This window comes from Panthera tigris, chromosome B1, assembly GCF_018350195.1.
Source record: "Panthera tigris isolate Pti1 chromosome B1, P.tigris_Pti1_mat1.1, whole genome shotgun sequence".
Classification (NCBI taxonomy): Eukaryota; Metazoa; Chordata; class Mammalia; order Carnivora; family Felidae; genus Panthera; species Panthera tigris.
Window position 1 is genome coordinate 20,782,397 of NC_056663.1, and position 17,540 is coordinate 20,799,936.

At 41.1% G+C, this 17,540-nt stretch overlaps 1 protein-coding gene across 5 annotated transcripts in view; it reads left to right on the forward strand.

The window, feature by feature from the left end:
* Positions 1-17,540, forward strand: part of MTUS1 (microtubule associated scaffold protein 1) — a 171,155-nt gene that overhangs the window by 86,014 nt on the left and 67,601 nt on the right. For 3 of the 5 annotated variants that reach the window (XM_042983038.1, XM_042983039.1, XM_042983041.1), the window contains 2 exons: positions 3,782-3,943; positions 13,273-13,407. In XM_042983038.1, the coding sequence (XP_042838972.1) occupies positions 3,782-3,943; positions 13,273-13,407 (297 nt within the window). Of the gene's footprint in view, positions 1-3,781; positions 3,944-5,344; positions 5,947-13,272; positions 13,408-17,540 lie in introns of those variants that run through there. The other 2 variants (XM_015545142.2, XM_042983040.1) reach the window with 2 other exon arrangements.

Genomic DNA, 17,540 nt, shown 5'->3' on the forward strand with positions numbered 1-17,540 from the left:
TGGTAGGTAAATGTAAATTTAAAAATCACATGAATGTTTGAATATCTATAACTTGCTAATTGTTATAAGGACTATAAAAATGTTTCCTTTTATATAGTTAACAGACTGAAGAATCTGTTAATATATACAAAGGACAAATAAACTGGTAAAAATTAAGTGTTTAATGTTTTAGTGTAGACGAGAGAAGGCATGATCAAAATTTATTTACTCTTGGCCTTTGACATTTTTTTTTTTTTTGAGAGACCGTGTGCAGGGTAGGGGGAGTAGGAAAGAGAGAATCTTAAGCAGGCTGTATGCCCATCTCATGACTGACTGTGAGATCATAACCTGAACTGAGATCAAGAGTAGGACCCTTAACCAACTGAGCCACCCAAACACCCCTGAAAAAAGTTTGGTAGGTATTCTGGTCAGTACAATTCTACATTTATTTTTTTTTCCAGCTTGATTGAGTTATAATCAATAAGTAAACTTGTAAGCTCTTAAAATTGTACGTTGTGGTGATGTGATTTGATAAACATTGTAGAAGGATTTTCGGTATGGAGTTAATTAACATATCCCTCATGTCAGATATTTCTCTTTTTTTGGTGAGGACATTGCAGTTCTACTGTTAGCAAACAGTATTCCAATGATATAATTCAGTGTTCCCAACTAGAGTCACCACTGTACGTTAGATCCCCTGTCCTCATTCTTCTTACAGCTGGAAGTTTTCCCCCTTCCACCAACCTCTCCTTATTTCCCACACCTTACTCTTGGCCCCCAAATAAAAATTCATTCAGCAAATATTTATTAAATTGCACTCCATGCTAGACACGTTGCTGGGTCCTGAGGGAGGGATCAGGTACCATTCCTGTTCTCAGGGACCTTGGAAAGTAGTCTGAGAGCCCTACAGAAACAGATCCTGGGGCGGAAGCCAGTGTCGGTATGGTAACAGAAGATGTGGCCCATGGCACACACAAGACAGTGATCTGGCAGGAAAGGCTTTACAAAGCTCCGACTCTCAACAGCGCTTGTCATACATTTGTGTATTTTAACACATCTTTGTATGTAATGGAGGTTGTGATTTGGTGTCTGAGTGGCAAGGATTTAAAGGTCAACTTTGTAGTCACCAGGCAAGATAGAGGACTACAAAGGAAAGGAGGCTAATTCGTTCACCACGATGGACATAGAAGAAGAGAGTAAGAAGGCCTGGAGAAGTAAAAGTGTGTGTGTGTGTGTGTGTGTGTGTGTGTGTGTGTGTGTGTGTGTGTAGGTACAGGGATGGGGGCATGGCAAAGCACAATGGGGGACAAGTTTGTTGGAATCAACCGTAAGACTGCCGTATAGGTCTTTATTAAGAGAATTAAAAATAAGGTCATCCTATAGGTAATGAGGAGTCACAAATTGTAGATTTGATTATGACCTCTTTTCGTGTTCAGGAGTTCAACATGATGGAGTTGGAAAGGACAGAAGGACAGGACTTTAGGAACCTATACAGTTGTTACAGCAAAATAGGAGGCAGGCAGTGAGGATTTGTAGGATTTGGATTGAGAGGAAGAAGACCTCTTTGAAAAGAAGTGATGTGCCTCATGAATTAGAATAGTACCTCCCAGTGGAGCCCCTGTGTGGCTCAGTCATTTGAGCACCTGACTCTTGGTTTTGGCTCAGGTCATGACCTTGGGTCTGTGGGATCAAACCCCGCATCCGGCTCTGTGCTGAACACAGAGCCTGTTTAAGATAGTCTCTCTCTCTCTCCCTCTCTCTCTCCTCCCCCTCCTCTATTTCTGCCCCCTCTTCCCTGCTCATGCACTCACGCACACTATCTAAAAAGAAAAAAAAAGTAGATCCTGGTTGTGGAGAGAAAACTACATTAATTGTAGCAGAGGACACAACAAATGTAAAAGAATAGTGCGTGAAGATTAGTAACGGGAAACCTGGCTAACATGGAATCAGGAGGCTCAGCAGGGGGAGCTCTCATGCCTCACCACCACTTTTTCAGCAGCAATCCCAGCAAAAGAGACTAAACTTGCAAGTGGATACTACTTCATTATCTCAGCTGGAGGAAGGAAGGCTCCCTCCCCTCTCCCCGCAGCAACAGCCCAGCCAATGAGGGCCAGTCACAACTCAGCCAGTGAGAAGCCACTCTACTCCCAGCTCCCAGTTTACTCCATGGAACTTCTCATTTATGACGGCCTTCCCAAATTCTCACCGTCCTCTATAGAAGAGCATGCCTCTCCTATGTTCCACAGACTTCCTTGTGGCTTGGCCGTAGCTTGCAGGTCTCAAATTGCGATTCTCTGCCATTCCCGAATAAACTCATCTTTTGCTAATAAAATAAGTGACATTTTGATTTTTACGGTTAACAAGTGCAAGGATGAAGCTGGAGATAGGAGGGCTTTAATGTGAGTGACTTTAAATGACAGATCTCCTTTTTCTCTATGAAAATGAAATCTTAATGAGCAATAAAGCAGTGGGCATTATTTCCCAGACATACTGTCTCACTCACTGTGGTGCTGTTAGGAATACATGACATGGCCGTTTTTACGTAAGGTCTTTTTCAGCTCTGCATGTTTTTGTTAGGTAATACTACTACCATTGAGAGTCTTCATGCTAGATTATATGGGGATCTGGGGGAAAAAGAACAATCCCAATGCTTTGAGACTGGGAAAAAGGAAAATGGAAGTTACAGTTAGCCTAAGTAGGGAGGAGGGTATCTAAATGTCCAGATTGAAACATTCAGTAAGGAATTTAAAATGCAAGTGGTATTGGAATTTAGAGGAGAGGCTGCACGTGGGAACCTGGGATCCATCCATACAGGCAACGGTTAGAGTAAAGTAAACGAAGAAGACTGAGAGGTGGGTTCGATGAGAGTTGTAAAGATTGAACTTAGGAAATGCCCATAAACCGGTAGCAGGTATGAATATCAGGATAGTGTGGTCTCATATATGCCAGAGAATATGAAGCATACATATTTCATTCATAAGTGGAAACACTTTTGCTGAAAGAAAGAGAAGTTTGGAGTGAAGACCCCTTAAGTTTGGCAAATAAGCAGTAAAAATGGAGATGAAGAAAAGAATAACAGAGCACCCCCTGGTGGTAGGCATTAGGCATTTTTTTAAATAATTTTTTTTCCATCCTCAAATTGAAGTTTTCTTTGTGTTTTGGTTTTAAAATTTTCATCTGTTTTTTAATACAGTAGCCTAGTGGTGAATGGGTGAATTTGTTTAATTTCTAATCAGCGGAATGGGCGGAGGTCATAGCTTTGATTTCAACGTTGCCAAAAGCTCATGAGTCACATGGCTCTTTAGGTGGGTCTCCACAGAAGACCTGCGTTAATTACTTCAGGTTATACAGTTAGAGCTACCCTTCACAGGTCCCGATGGCCTCATCATTGCCTCTAAATTAAGAAAAATAAAAAGTCAAGTCTATGGGAAGATTTCATGATTCTGAATATTTGGTTTGTGTTTTAACCCAGTAATTAGTACAGGAATTTAAGTTTATAAGCTTAAGTCTTTTGGGGTGCCTGGATGGCTCAGTCGGTTAAGTGCCTGACTTTGGCTCAGGTCAAGATCTCACAGCCCGTGAGTTCGAGCCTCACATTGGGTTCTGTGCTGACGGCCCAGAGCCTGCAGCCTGCTTCAGATTCTGTGTCTCTTCTCTCTGCCCCTCCCCTTGCCCCACTCACACTCTGTCTCTCTCTCTCAAAAAAAAAAAAAAAAAAAAAAAAAAAAATTATTTAAAAAAAACTGTCAAGATGAATAGTAGTAGAAACTCTTTTTTTTTTTTTTTTTTTTTTAATCCCAAGGAAAACCTACATCCTTAAAAAAAGCACAGCCGTCTTGGGTGAATTTGCGTAGACCACTTCCTAAATCCAAAGCCTCTTTGAAAAGTTCTGCGCGGAGGGGGACAGGAAGCGCGTCCTCTGTTGCCAGCACCCACAGTGATCTGAGCACTTACAGCAGTAACTGTAAGTTGGTTTGACACCAGACTTCACGGGTCGTTGAAACCATAGTCACCAGGAAAAACTAACGTGCTACAAATAATTATCAGAATTTTGATCCTGCAATTGAGAGGAAAATGTCAATACTGCTTCTCGTTTGGAACTTCTCGAAAAGTTTGGCAGGAAGAGCAAATTCTTTAAATGACCTTCTTTTCTGATGCACATGCTGTGAAACACTGAAATATTTGTGTTGAAGCCACCCGGTATTTTTTTTTTTTTTTTTTTTTTTGCAAGGGGGATGCTAAAGTGTATCATCTGAAGCAGTAGTGTTTATCGGTTTAAGGAATGAGAGCGATATAAGGGCTGTTGGAACCCAACTGGAAATCAGAATAAGGAGAACTTGTTTGATTTCTTTGTAAAAGACTGGATTTTGCAGATGTATGTTTTATAATCTTGTATTTCGCATGCTAGCGTCCATGACCTATGACGGGTGTAACTTCAAGCCTAGTTTTAAGTAACGTAAACTCAGGATATTTCTCAAGTTGTCAGGGTGAGTTCTTTTCTCCGTGTATAAAATGGGTGAATCAATTGAGCCCTCTTTTTCATTCAAAGGATGTACTTGGTCTTGGTATTTGTTTGCTCTCTTTTTGAATTTCCTTACAAAATAATGCACGGATTTATTACTTTGAACAATTGTGCAGTGTCTGCTGTGCACGGGCACCACAATAGATGCAGCAAGGGATACGGAATGCGAAAGAAATGGTCCTTCTCTAGAAGGTAGTTGAAGAGAATAGTTAACCCGGACGACTAGAATACCAGAGGTAATAGGATGATTTCGTGTGAGGTGGGGAGGAGGGCAGCTCCCTCTGCTTCAAGGACAAAGTGGAGTCCTAGTTCCTGAACCTTCTGCGTGGGGCACGGTTATACGGTTCCCATGCGTTCTCTCTCTGTTTTTTTTTTTTCTTACTCAAATAAGTTGTGGCACCACCCCGATTGTATACATGAGGTAGTTGAGGCTCAGAGAGGTTGTCGCTGGTCCAAGGGCCCTCGGCCAGCTCGTGACAGGACTCAGGATGTGAATGCGTGGAGGAGAAGGCGCCGAATTAATGAGCGCATTTCTCAGAGGTCACTTAGCAGCACCGGCTTGTCTCACATGACAGTAAGTGGCTGTGTGCGACCACGCCGGGGCTATTAAAACGTGTTCCTTAAAAAATGAAAAAGGAGTAGTATCTGCTTAGTGTTTCGCTTTTACAGCTCTGGCGTAGAAGAAAGAGGAAAGGTTTGCGTGGAACCAGTGATTCTCTCTGCATTTGAAAAGGTAATTCACGCGTGTATTGTCTTCAGGTGCTTGGCTTGCAGCTTTCTCTGTGGGCAGTGTGACCTTTCCAAGCAGCCTGCCAGAGCAGACTCTTCAGCGTGCCCCCGGAGGGCCGGCAGCAGTGGAATTTGTGACCCTCGGAAGCAGACGTGTCCTGTCGTGCCGCCGTCCAGCGTTTGCCATTGACAGCCATGTTGACTTGGCCACTCTTTCAGTACTGTGGCCGACTCTCCGAAGGAGGTTGTAAAATGCTTTTGTCCGTTCCTTTTTGTCCCGTCACAAAGGAGTTTGCCATGTACCCACAGAGCCTGTCTAGTGGCGATGCGTCCCCGTTGCAGATTAAGCATTCAGATCAATGAGTCTTTCTTAGTTTGATTTGCTAGGCGGTTTAATCTGTTTTGTGTCGTGCCTCGGAGCTTACGGATTTCCCCCCCTGCGTTCTAATTCAGTAAGAGCCAGCATGAGGGGTAGGAGAGTGAACATGGCTGCGGTTCCTGCTTAAGATCGCTTTGATCTTTTTAAATGACTGTACCAGGAGGATTTCGCAGTTGTACAGAGACGGAGATTTCTTCAAAAATATTTATCAATTCTACACTCACCCCACCGGCTGGTTCAGAGAGGCACTATGATGCTACCTTACTGACATTGCTGGTCCTGGGATCCTACAGCCTTTGTATAGTTCCTTTGTTAGCCACGCTTACTGGGAAAAGAAGTAGGTCGACGATTTCTGGTTTGATTCTTCTCTTTGTAAGCATGCTTAAGTTGTATTCAATAAATTGATTTAGCATCTCTTGATTGTTACTTTTGCACCTGGTGATTTGTTAATAGTAATCTGTCTTCGGCATGTTTATGTTTAATTTGTGAATGGTTGTAAGTAGAAACGGTTGTGTTATCTATTTTCTGTGTTTTCAGACTGTTAATCTAATTCAGTGGCATTGTTGACATTCTGGGCACATGAAATTACCTTATTATTAAAGACAGTTTGGCTTTATTTGTGATTAAATAACAAATAGTTTTGTGTATGTAGCTTAGAGTTGTATGAATACAGAAAAACATTTTCCTAGAATGAAAACATTATATCTTTGATTATGTTTTTTCTCATATTATATGCAAAGATATTAAAGATGTGTGCCTTTTAAAGGCCTGTGAAAAAATCATTTTGGACTGAAAATTTTCTGTTTCTGATAATAATGGGTCATGTGAGAATTTAATCTTTTGATCAATGTTTTGATTCATACTGGGTTAAGCATTTAAACCCCTTTAAAGAATGTGTTCTTGCTTTGCTCGTTTCTTTGTGATATGATTCTGTTAGTGGTATCACTTAAGAACTTCGGAGATTGCATAGTGCTCTTGTAAAATTAGCTGGTTCTTGGTAGTTTGGTATCCTTTAGAAATAACATTGAGTTATAAAACAAATGACTAAATCAAGCTATGATAAGCTAATACAGTTCTCTTACTTGGAGGTTTTAGCTGGTTCTTTCTGTGTGTCCTTCTAAGCACAGAAAATTTAAAAGTGATATTAGCCCGAAATATTGCACAATGGTTTCTGTACCAAATATGCTCATTTGTAGAGTTTAAATACAAGCTCTTTCAGACTCCGCTAAAATCCAGTTGTTAAGATCATTGGATAAGAATACCTACTGTAGGTCTTGAATAGATTTGAAGGTTTGAGGGCCATTGTGTAAGTGTAGAAGGAAGTCTTTAGAGAGCATATAATTTTGCTCCTTTAGCGAGTGTGAAATCCAACGGCTTCCTTCTTCCGGGTTGGCCACAAAAAAAAAAAAAAAAAAAATGTGTATTTTTGAGAGACAGATGGTAAGGTGGGAAATGTAAGAGATGCACACCAAAGCTGTTGGTACTGTTTTAGAAGTAGGAGAACAGGAAGGTAGCTAAAGAAACAGAGTATTCTTGACTTTTCACCTGCATGGCCAGCCCCGACTCAGCTGAGACATAGAAAAGGGCGTTTACCTCAGTCTCCTCCTAGTTTTCCTTACTCGCGGGAAGCTGGATGATCTTCTACCCTCCTAGCCCCAGGATTCTCACCTGATGCATGGGAGGGCAGTGCCGCATCATCTTCAGAACCTTTGCAGCAACAAATGTTTCTTCCACTTGGATTTTCTTCACTATAGTAAGATGGTGTCTAATAGTCTGGAAGGTGGGTGTTTGCGTTGTTGAAGTGATCAAGTTGATAGAAGAATTCCTCTTATTTACCCACAGTCCGAGGGCAAAGGAGTATTGTCTCACCCGCCAACACTGGTCAGTGGGTCAGATGTGTCTGGAATAGAGTGTTGAAAGGGTTTGAGGCTGCATCCGGGTTCGGAGCCAGTTTGTGTCTGACTAGTGACGTCTGCTGCAGGTGAGGAAAGGTTGGAGGCAGTCCTGTATTACAGGTTTAATACTTATGCACATCTGAATGGACTGTGTAATAAGCAGATACTATTATCTAGACTGGCATTAATTTTGTTTTCATTCTTTCAGTGTTTTTCTGGGGTATATATGAGACATTCTTGTTTTTACACAGTTGAGTAACTTGGCTTTTGGAATCTGAAAGCGTAGACTTCGGTAGCGCCTTGATTTCAAGCCAGGTGGGCAGATGGTCTGGCATAGTGGGTGGCGTTAGACAGATTGACAAAAATATTCAAGAAAGAAGCAGAATGTTGGCTCTGTGCGTATACATAATTCAGTAAACAAAACCAAAAACTGATGTTAACCAGATGCCAGAATGTAGTACGAAATTTTGGTTTGCAAGTAAGTCTGGAACAGTGAAAAGCCCTTCTGGGATAAGAAAAGAAGGTCTTCTGTCTAGGTTTCTCTGAGAATCTCTTCACTTTCTCTTGAGACTCTGTTATCTCTCTTACTCTCATTTATTCCATTTGAATCCCGTTTTGATCATGAGGAAATGAAACTAAGGATTCCAGAGAATCTATCATTCTGGCATAATTGAGGCTGCTAGGACCAAGGATCACCACAGAACAAGGGCAATTCTAAGTTGTTATTACAGCTGCTGGGAGCTGGGCAAACGTGTGATATCATGTATTGACTCGACAGACTGTCACTGAGAGGTCGTGGCCCCTGCAGCACCATGTAGAAGAGAATTCTGAGGATGACTGTGGCTTCACTAGGACTATAATAGAAAAACCTATCTAGAAAGTCCTTCCCTCCTGCAGAGGGAAAAGCCACTCCTGCCTCCTATGTGTCTCCTTGACTCTCACACTGCTCCCCCACTCACAACATTTCACTTCCTCCAACTAGACGTGTAGCAGTTTTTACCACAACAAGCAATTCCCTGACACGCCAGGTGGGTCGTCTGCAAAGTCCTGACCCTGTCTACCTGAGACAGCCTCAGATTCCACATGTTAAGGGCTCAGTTTTGCAAGGCCGTCCTCCCCCTTGGAGATGCCACTTGTAAGTCCGGGTTGTCACCTGTGCTGCTCACTACCCGGGTGTACTTGGGAGGTTTCAACGACTCCTGTCTTGGGTCTGATAAATTGGCTAGAGCAGCTCACAGAACTCAAGTAAGCATTTACTTACATTTGTCAATTTACTATAAAAGGATATAATAAGGAATGCAGACAAACATTTGGGTGGGATTGATGTGTAGGGCAAGGTACATGAGAAGGGTGAGGAACGTGTATCCCCTTTTGAGGCTGCTACTCTCCCAGCTGCTGCGTGTGTCCACCAACTCAAGCTCTCCCAACTCCATAGTTGGGGACTTTTATGGAGACTTCATGTCATAGGTATGATTGATCATTAAGTAGATTTTTAGTGCTTTTCCCTTCTTAAGAAAATGAAGGGCAGGGACCGAATATTCTAAGATTCTAATCATGACCTGGCCTTGCTAGTGACCAGTCCCCATCCAGCAACCCGCATAGAGTCACCTCATTAGAACAGAAGATACTCCTTGTCACCTAAGAAATTATAAGGATGTCGAGGAGATCTGTGCGAGGAATTGGGGGCAGAGACCCAATATATATTTTCTGTTATCTCACAGGTACTGAGTACCATGTTTATTTAGTGAGGGTCCTGTGAGGGCATATGTACTCTTTCCAAACATGATTTTCAAACCCACTCATTATACATAGAGAGATGAAAGGAGGCAGGCAAGGCAGGGGCCGAGTCAGGACCAGAACTCGGTTATCATAGATTCTCTTCCATTACTTGAAACTATGATATTAACATTTTGCAACTTTTGCCACCAAGTGTTTATCATTTGGGTGTGATAGCTCTGGACAGGGGAAAACTGAGATACCTTCAGGATACCCAACCAGCTTCCTTGTTAGGAACTGAAAATAGAGGACAGGAGAAATACTTTTAGGATATCATGCCTCATAGACAAGTACATCCTTCAAGTTGGGGTTTACTAGAAAGCAACGCACCAGCTGGAGAGTATTTAGGGAATTGTAAGATGTGTAATTGTTGGTCATAAAAGTGTGTGCAGCCCAGCCCAGCTTGTGTCTGCTATTACTGAACCGGGAAAAAGCAAAGGCAGGCCATGTGTATATAGGTCGTCAGAAAGTGTGGGTGTGTGTGTGTGTGTGTGTGCGTGCGCACGCACACATGTGTAAGTGTATGTGCGTAAATGACTGTACCTAGTCAAACTCAGAAATTGTATCCTTCTATAGGAATTTTGACCCTCCCATGTTAGAAAGTTGATGATAGATCTGATGCTAGACCTGGTGTTTATGCTGAGCCTGAAGCCTGGTGCTTTGTTTCCAGGACCACACCTCCTGTCTGTGTGTGACAGGGAGCCAAGGGACAGGACTATTGTGCCTCATGAGAAATTCGTCTTGTGCTTTAGTGAGAAATCCTTTTAGTCTGTTTTTTGGAAACTGAAAGTCTTTGTGTTTAAAGCTTAGAAACGAAAAGTATGAATAAATCTAGGATCATACGATGTTCTATTGGGTCTGTAAATTAAACTCAACTTTTCACAATCTGAATAGGTGACTTATTTTTTCTGCCGACTATAATTTTAAAAATGTTTCAAGAAAAGTAAGACTAAAATCAAATTGTTATAATACATGGTCAAGAGTTCAATAACGTCATTTACTTCCTCCCGGGATTTTGATCTAGCAAAACTGAAATGCTAATTGAAGGCCAGTATCCATTTTATGTGAAAATCAAAAAGATATGCTCTATGAAATTTTGCTTATGTTATCTTAAGACTATGAAATTCTGTCCCACGTCCTTTAAAAAGTTATGTTGAATTTTATAATAGCAGTATCTTCAGTATTGTCATTTACATTAGCTCCTTGTAATTTTCAGTTTCAGAAAGACCAAGTCTTTAGGTTCTGAGGAAAGAGAAGCGAAAAGAAGGATAGGAAATTGACAGAAACCTCTCAGTAGGAGGGACGACTCTGTGTTGATTTGACCTAATATTGGAAATGTTATATGGACACAGGAAGAATGAACAGATGGCTCATTGTAGCATGACTTGACATACATCAGGGAGGAATAACAGCGTGTCTTTATGGGTTTAGTTGTGACATCTATAAACACTGTTGTAGGAGTTGGGATAATTTAGCCTAGTGAAAAGTATCTGTCTTCAAATTTATAACATAGTCGTAAATAAGGTAGAATCTGACCCTTTTCTAATGTGGGGTGAAGAAAGGAATCCAGGTTGGTAATAAATTTATGATTAGGTGTTGAGTGTTAGAGCAGAACTGGATGCCCAGGACTAGGGGTTGCATGTCAGTTAAGAAACAAACAAAAAATCCAGTGGCAGGGAAATGAAGTTTGAGAACCAGATAGTGAATGAATGCACCTGTAGGTTGCCGCTCTGGCCCGGTAAGGCTGTGGTGATGTAAAAATGCCAGTGGTTTGTATGGTTAGCAAGGGGACCAGGATAAAAAGATTAACTTTTATGGGAAAAGAGGACCAGAAAACTTTGCAAGCATGTTCGTTTGGTTGGTTGGTTTTTTTCTTGGATGTGGAGAGAAAATGACAAAGTGCTGGGTTTATATTCTTGAATGCTGTGTAACATGGTAATTAATCTCTTAGGGAAAGCAAAATAGTACTGTTAAAAATCCTTATAGGAGCTAAGCTTCTGGACAGTGCACTTTTTCAAAGATGACTCAATTGTGGACGCATGTGGATTTAGAATGGTGTTTTAAGGAAACACTGATTTCCGCATCCCCCCCACCCCCCCGCCACAGCTCATTACTGTTGCTTCCTTTATTTTTTTTTTTTTTAAATACCACTTAATGAGATTTGAAACCATTTTTTATTTGTCTTTATCTGTACATGCTGGTACTATTCTTCACACTTTTACTGTGAGGTTTTTGACACTGTTAAAACATAGACTCCCCTGCCCAAAACACTGCAATAAATAATGGTAATGATGTTGTATTCCTAAAGTAACCACAAAGTCCACTCGTGTAGCATTAGCAGAAGAACACTATTTCACGGGACTTCATTATGGATCAAGTTATATTGTGAGTGAATATATAATGTGAAAATACATTCTCACTTGGAGTTCACAGGGCAGGAATCAAGCCACGTTCCTTTCTTTTTCTTCTGCCCTTTCCCTGCCTCAAGTACAAATACAAATCTTAAGGATTCTATAGAGGATTTGGTTTCCCTTTATAATCCAACGGGAAGCCATAAATGAGACGTGGAGTTGCACCATTTTGGAAGACCCCTTAAGCAACTGTGAAAGATACTTAGTGTTTGTTTTGATACTTATTTTTTGATGCTAAAGAGCTTTAGTCATTACTGGGCAAAAGCAGAAATAAGACTCAGCAAGGCATCTATTTAAGTCTTTGTTATCATTGTTTCTCCATCCTTTCAAATGGTGATTCTGATGGAAAACCAAGTTGTAAAGTACCACCGTTATTTTTTAAAGTTGTATTCTTTATTCTCAAGTGTCACTTTCCCTTGATGTGCTAAGTTTGCCTTTTACCTTTAGTGTCCCAATGAAGAACCAGAGGCAAAATTAGAGACCATGGCAAAATGGAAGGTGCTGTTTCCAAGGATTCATGGGCATATTACACCTAAAGCATAGTATTTGCTTATGTAATTTTTCCCTCTACCTTATACCCTGACACATTCCCTGGGAAATGTTGTAGGTTTAATTCTGTGGCAGCCCCCTTGGCCTCGTGAACTGTGGTAGTGGACCCAGAATTAGACCACAGCCTAAACAACATCAGTTAGCATCATAGTGTCTCCAAGAGTTCTTGGTCTAGTCATTCTTTTAGTGCCTGGAAACAATTTTTTGGTTTGTTTTTTTTTTTTATGTTTATTTATTTTTGAGAGAGAGAGCGCGAGAGGCAGAGGGGCAGAGAAAGAAGGAGTCACAGAATCCGAAGCGGGCTCCGGGCTCTGAGCTGTCAGCACAAAGCCCCACGCGGGGCTTGAACTCACGGACTGTGAGATCATGACCTGAGCTGAAGTCGGACACTTAACCCACTGAACCACCCAGGCGCCCCCCCCCCCTTTTTTTTTTCCTGAGAGAATTCCTCTCTGAGTAGAGAGGAAAGATGTACATGTCAGTTAAAGATGTTTTTCATTATTTAGGTGGGACTTACTTTTGTGTTTTAGCTTTAGGACTCAGGTACCTTGTTCCAGGGCAAATGAGGGAGTTTTACCTCCTGGATATAGTAAGGAAGGATCTGGACCAGCTCTCATCCTTGTTACTGTCATGGAGTTTGTACATCGTTGTTCTCACATTTCAACACAGCGGGCTGCCGTTGTTTATTATGATTAGATTATTGGCACATCTGCCTTGTCCCCGTGGAGATGGATGCTCTTCATCGCTGCACCTTAGGCGTGTTTGTTACACGGCACGGATGGCCGTATGATTTGTCTTCCAGCTTTGATTTGGGATGCAATCTTGACTGGAGAAGACACATAAACTTGGATTATGCCAGGATGCGTGGTCACGTTGGTTATGGCATTAGCTTCATATTGCTAATGTGCAGTAATAACTGGCATATTGTGGGGTGCTTAGTGAGCACTTGTTGATTCAAGGGGAAAGGAACAGATTGTGGAAAATCGATGCTGTATTTATCTATAAACTAAAATGTACGCTTCTGTATTACAGCTGGGAATGCCACTGTCATCAAGTATGAGGAAAAACCTCCCAAACCAGCATTTCAGAATGGTTCCTCAGGATCCTTATATTTGAAGCCTTTGGGACCCAGAGCTCATGCACACTTGCTAAAAACTCCTCCAAAAGGTATGTTCCTCACTGCAGAGAAAACTGGGAGAGAAAATATTTCTTAAGTCCTTACCTGGTAGAAAGTTAAAATTTGGCACCTAGGCTCATGGCATAGTGAACCGTTGTTTACAAACAATCTCTCCGAAAAAGGACACATAATACATTTTAACACCAAGGAGGTCAGTCTTCTTCACAGAGTCAGTAGGTTCTCTAGTTAAAACTTGATACATAGAAATCAGGAGACAGAACACAGGTATAAGGTGAAGATAATTAAGACTTCCAGAGTTAAATTATTCTAAGATAGTGATCTGGAACAATGAGATAGAAATGCACAATTTACTTCCCACCTTTGTTCCAAACTATTGTTTTCTTTCCCCCTGTTCTTTATCTTCTCCTTCTTTGTATTAGTTAGTGATTGCCGTGGCTACGAAGAATAACTCTCGGGTTTACAAAATATATGGTATATACTTAATACGGAGTGTTTTCATGAAGCTTTATCACCAGGTCTGAAGTGGGTCTGAAGCACAGTCGAAGGTGGGTTAGTGCTTCGTGAACTGAAAGATTTCTTACCTGAAAGAAATAGGAGTGAGAAACTTGAGCTGTAATCTCTGATCCATATTAGAGGTGGCGGTTGTTAGGTTTTTTTACAAAACTATTTTATTTACGCTACTAGTAGCTGGGATCTACTCTAGTTACTATGGGATATAATCATTTTATCAATGACAGGAAAAAAGATCTTCCAGTGTTTCAGTTTTCACCGAATGCAATTGCTTAGTTACAGAGCAAGAGGCAATTAATAATGATGGGGGAGGGGAACTAAAAATATGTGTGTACATTACCTCAATCCTGGGTTAAGATCTATCTAACAAATTTTCTTGATTTTTATTAGTCATAAAAACAAAGGACAAATAGATTGTAAATGTTTTCTTTATAGACAATTTCAATTAGAAAATAATAGTTGAAAGAAAGCAATACTGTGGTTTGTGTAAGTGAACAGGTAAGGGAGGCAAGAGAAGTAGTCAAAACTGGACACATAACATATTGCCAAGTATAACCAAAGAATATCTGCCTTGAGGACACCATTTACAGGCAGTAATTATACTTTGGCACAGGTCAACTTTTATCTTAGATTCAAGGCAAGTACAAGTCAGTAGTTACGATTATAAGATACAGTCATGAGCCTCTTTTTTTGAACCCGTAAGAATCAGGCTTTTGATTTGCTAATCTCTCTACTTTTTTTTCTGAGAGAGAGAGCGAGCCAGTGGGGTAGAGCAGCCGAGGGAGAGAAAGAGAATCTTAAGCAGGCTCCACGCTCAGTACAGAGTCTGAGATGGGACACAGTCCCAAAATTCTGGGATCATAACCTGAGCTGAAATCAAGAGGTGGACACTCAAACTGACTGAGTCACTCAGGTGCCCCTAATTCCTTTCCTTTTTTTTTTTTTTTAAATGTTTGTTTATTTTTGAGAGAGAGACAGAGCATGAGCAGGGGAGGGGCAGAGAGAGAGGGAGACACAACCCCAAGCAGGTTCCTGGCTCTGAGCTGTCACCCAAGGGCCTGACATGGGGCTCGAACCCACAAACCGTGAGATTATGACCTGAGCCAAAGTCAGACACTTCACCGACTGAGCCTCCCTGGCGCCCCTTTATCCCTCTTCTTTTAACAATGACTGAAAGTGGCAGTAGCCACGGTGCCACACACTCATATGTTAAAGTGTCAGGGAAAACCAGGAACGCACAGGGTCCTCCTTTATTCCATCAACCACAAACAGCTGTTGCATTTCCTCCATTTTTTTCTCCATAACGGTTTTGGTTTTGGTTTTGGTTTTGGTTTTGGTTTTGGTTTTGGTTGTTTTGGTTTTGGTTTTGGTTTTGGTTTTGGTTTCAAGAAAACTCAGGGCATAATGTGTACACTCTCAGGGCACCTGGGTGGCTCAGTTGGTTAAGTAACGGATTCTTGATTTCGGCTCAGGTTGTGATCTCATGGTTTGCAGGGTCCCAGCCCTGTGTCACACCCTGCACTGTTGTTAGGGAACCTGCTCAGGATTTTTTCTTTCTCTCCCTCTCTCCTCCTCTCCCTCCCTCCCTCCCTCCCTCCTTCTCTCTCTCTGTCTCTGTCTCTCTCTGTCTCTGTCTCTCCCCTGCTTTCTCTCTGCCCCACCCCCTTTGTCTCTCTCTCTCTCAAAATAAATAAGTAAACCTAAAAATAATGTGTATACTTGACTGTGTCTTGCTTTTTATTAATTTAGTGGCATATCACAAGAGCGTCTTCATTTTAAATGGCTATTAAATAGTCTATTTTCCAATTCCATACTTGTGGAAAATTTCTGGCTTATGACTATGGCATGTGGTACTGAGGTGAGCGGACATTTTTGAATGTGAACATTCATCACTTCAGATTCTAATGACTTCTATGAGATATCCCTGAAAGAGGAATTGCTGGTTAAACTGTATGAATCGTGTTGAAATTGTTAATATGTGACTCAGTACTTTTCCAGAAAGGTGTTGGTCTCTTACCACAGTGTGAGAGTGTCCATTGCTCATCCTTTTCCATATTTTGTGTGTACGTGCGTAAAGAATCCTGTAGTAACTTGAGGTTCATCACCTAGTGAACGTTTATCAATGCTTTCTCTTTTCTACACTATTGAAGAGAAAATAGGCATAAATATGGGGAAGGAGATTCTCCAGTGTGCCAGCAAGTTCTTATCTGTCCGTGGTCTTACATAAGTTTCTAATGCATCAGACGACCCCTTGCCGGATGGCATTCTGGCTGGAATGACATCACTGTGGGAATTTGCAGTTTTTATTGATGATGATAAAGCCCCAGCATCTGAAACATACACCAGTAACTTAAAAGAGGTGTCAGATGTCAAAATTGGATACTAAATAACTTCCAGAGAATTGGAACTTGATGATTCCACCGATAACTATACAGAATAGGGAACTCCAATGTTCTAAAACGTCTCACTATTGAATTTGCAAGCTTTTGTATCACACAGTTTTTACTTAAGTAGGAATGAGTGATTTTCATTAATAATGGCCACAAATTTTAAGAGGTGACAGTGTGAAATTCCGCAGATAGAATGTGGCAGCTATTGTAGTAATTTGTAGGTGATGACGCTCTAGAAATGACAATCTCTGGTCAAGTGGAAGCACTTTCTAGTTTTCTTCTAGTGACTGATCTTTGTAGCTCTGTACTTGTTACCATCACTTGTATTTTTTTATAAGCTTAATAACGTATAGTTAAATTAGCCAATTTTACAAATTTACAATTTTACAAATAAAATTGTAGTATATTTGATGATTTGATACACATACACATGGCGGAAGCACCACCCCCCCCCCCAGTTGTGTTTCATATTGTGTCAGTTTGGAGAAAAAGCTTCAGTATTTTTTTTCTTCATAGCTAAACAGCAAGTGGGCTGGATTTAATGCCTGGCAGTTTTAGAAATCACACACTCTTGGCTGTCTGTCATAACGCCCTGCCCTTTTTGCTGTGTCAGCAGTGGAATAGCATGAAGTGTGTAGTATGTGTGTAAATTCAGCACTGTTAACATTCGCATTGCAGCTGTTCTTGACTGAAAAAAATACTCTAGATTTCCTATCATATTTAACTTGTGACCGTGAATTCATATCACCTTTAAGCTATCATTCTGTTATTTGGAAAATCATTAAAAAATTTTTTTTAATGTTTATTTATTTTTGAGAGACAGGGAGTGAGTGGAAGAGAGGCAAAGAGCAAGGGAGACACAGAACCTGAAGCAGGCTCCAGGCTCTGAGCTGTCGGCACAGAGCCTGATGTAGGGCTCGAACCCACAACCATGAGATCATGACCTGAACCAAAGTCGCCTGCTTAACCAACTGAGCCACCCAGGCACCCCTGAGAAATCATTTTATACCTAGAAGATACTTGATAGAGTTGACTCTATTTCACTGGTATTTCCCATATGGGACCTAAAATTTAGACAATGAACTGCTTTTCAAAATACCTTTTTTTTTGTTTAGAAAATATTCTTTGTTTTGTTTTTGTTTTTGAAAATATTTTTAGGGGCGCCTGGATGGCTCAGTTGGTTAAGTGTCCAACTTAGGCTCAGGTCATGATCCCTTGGTTCGTGCATTTGAGCCCCACGTCGGGCTCTGTGCTGACAGCTC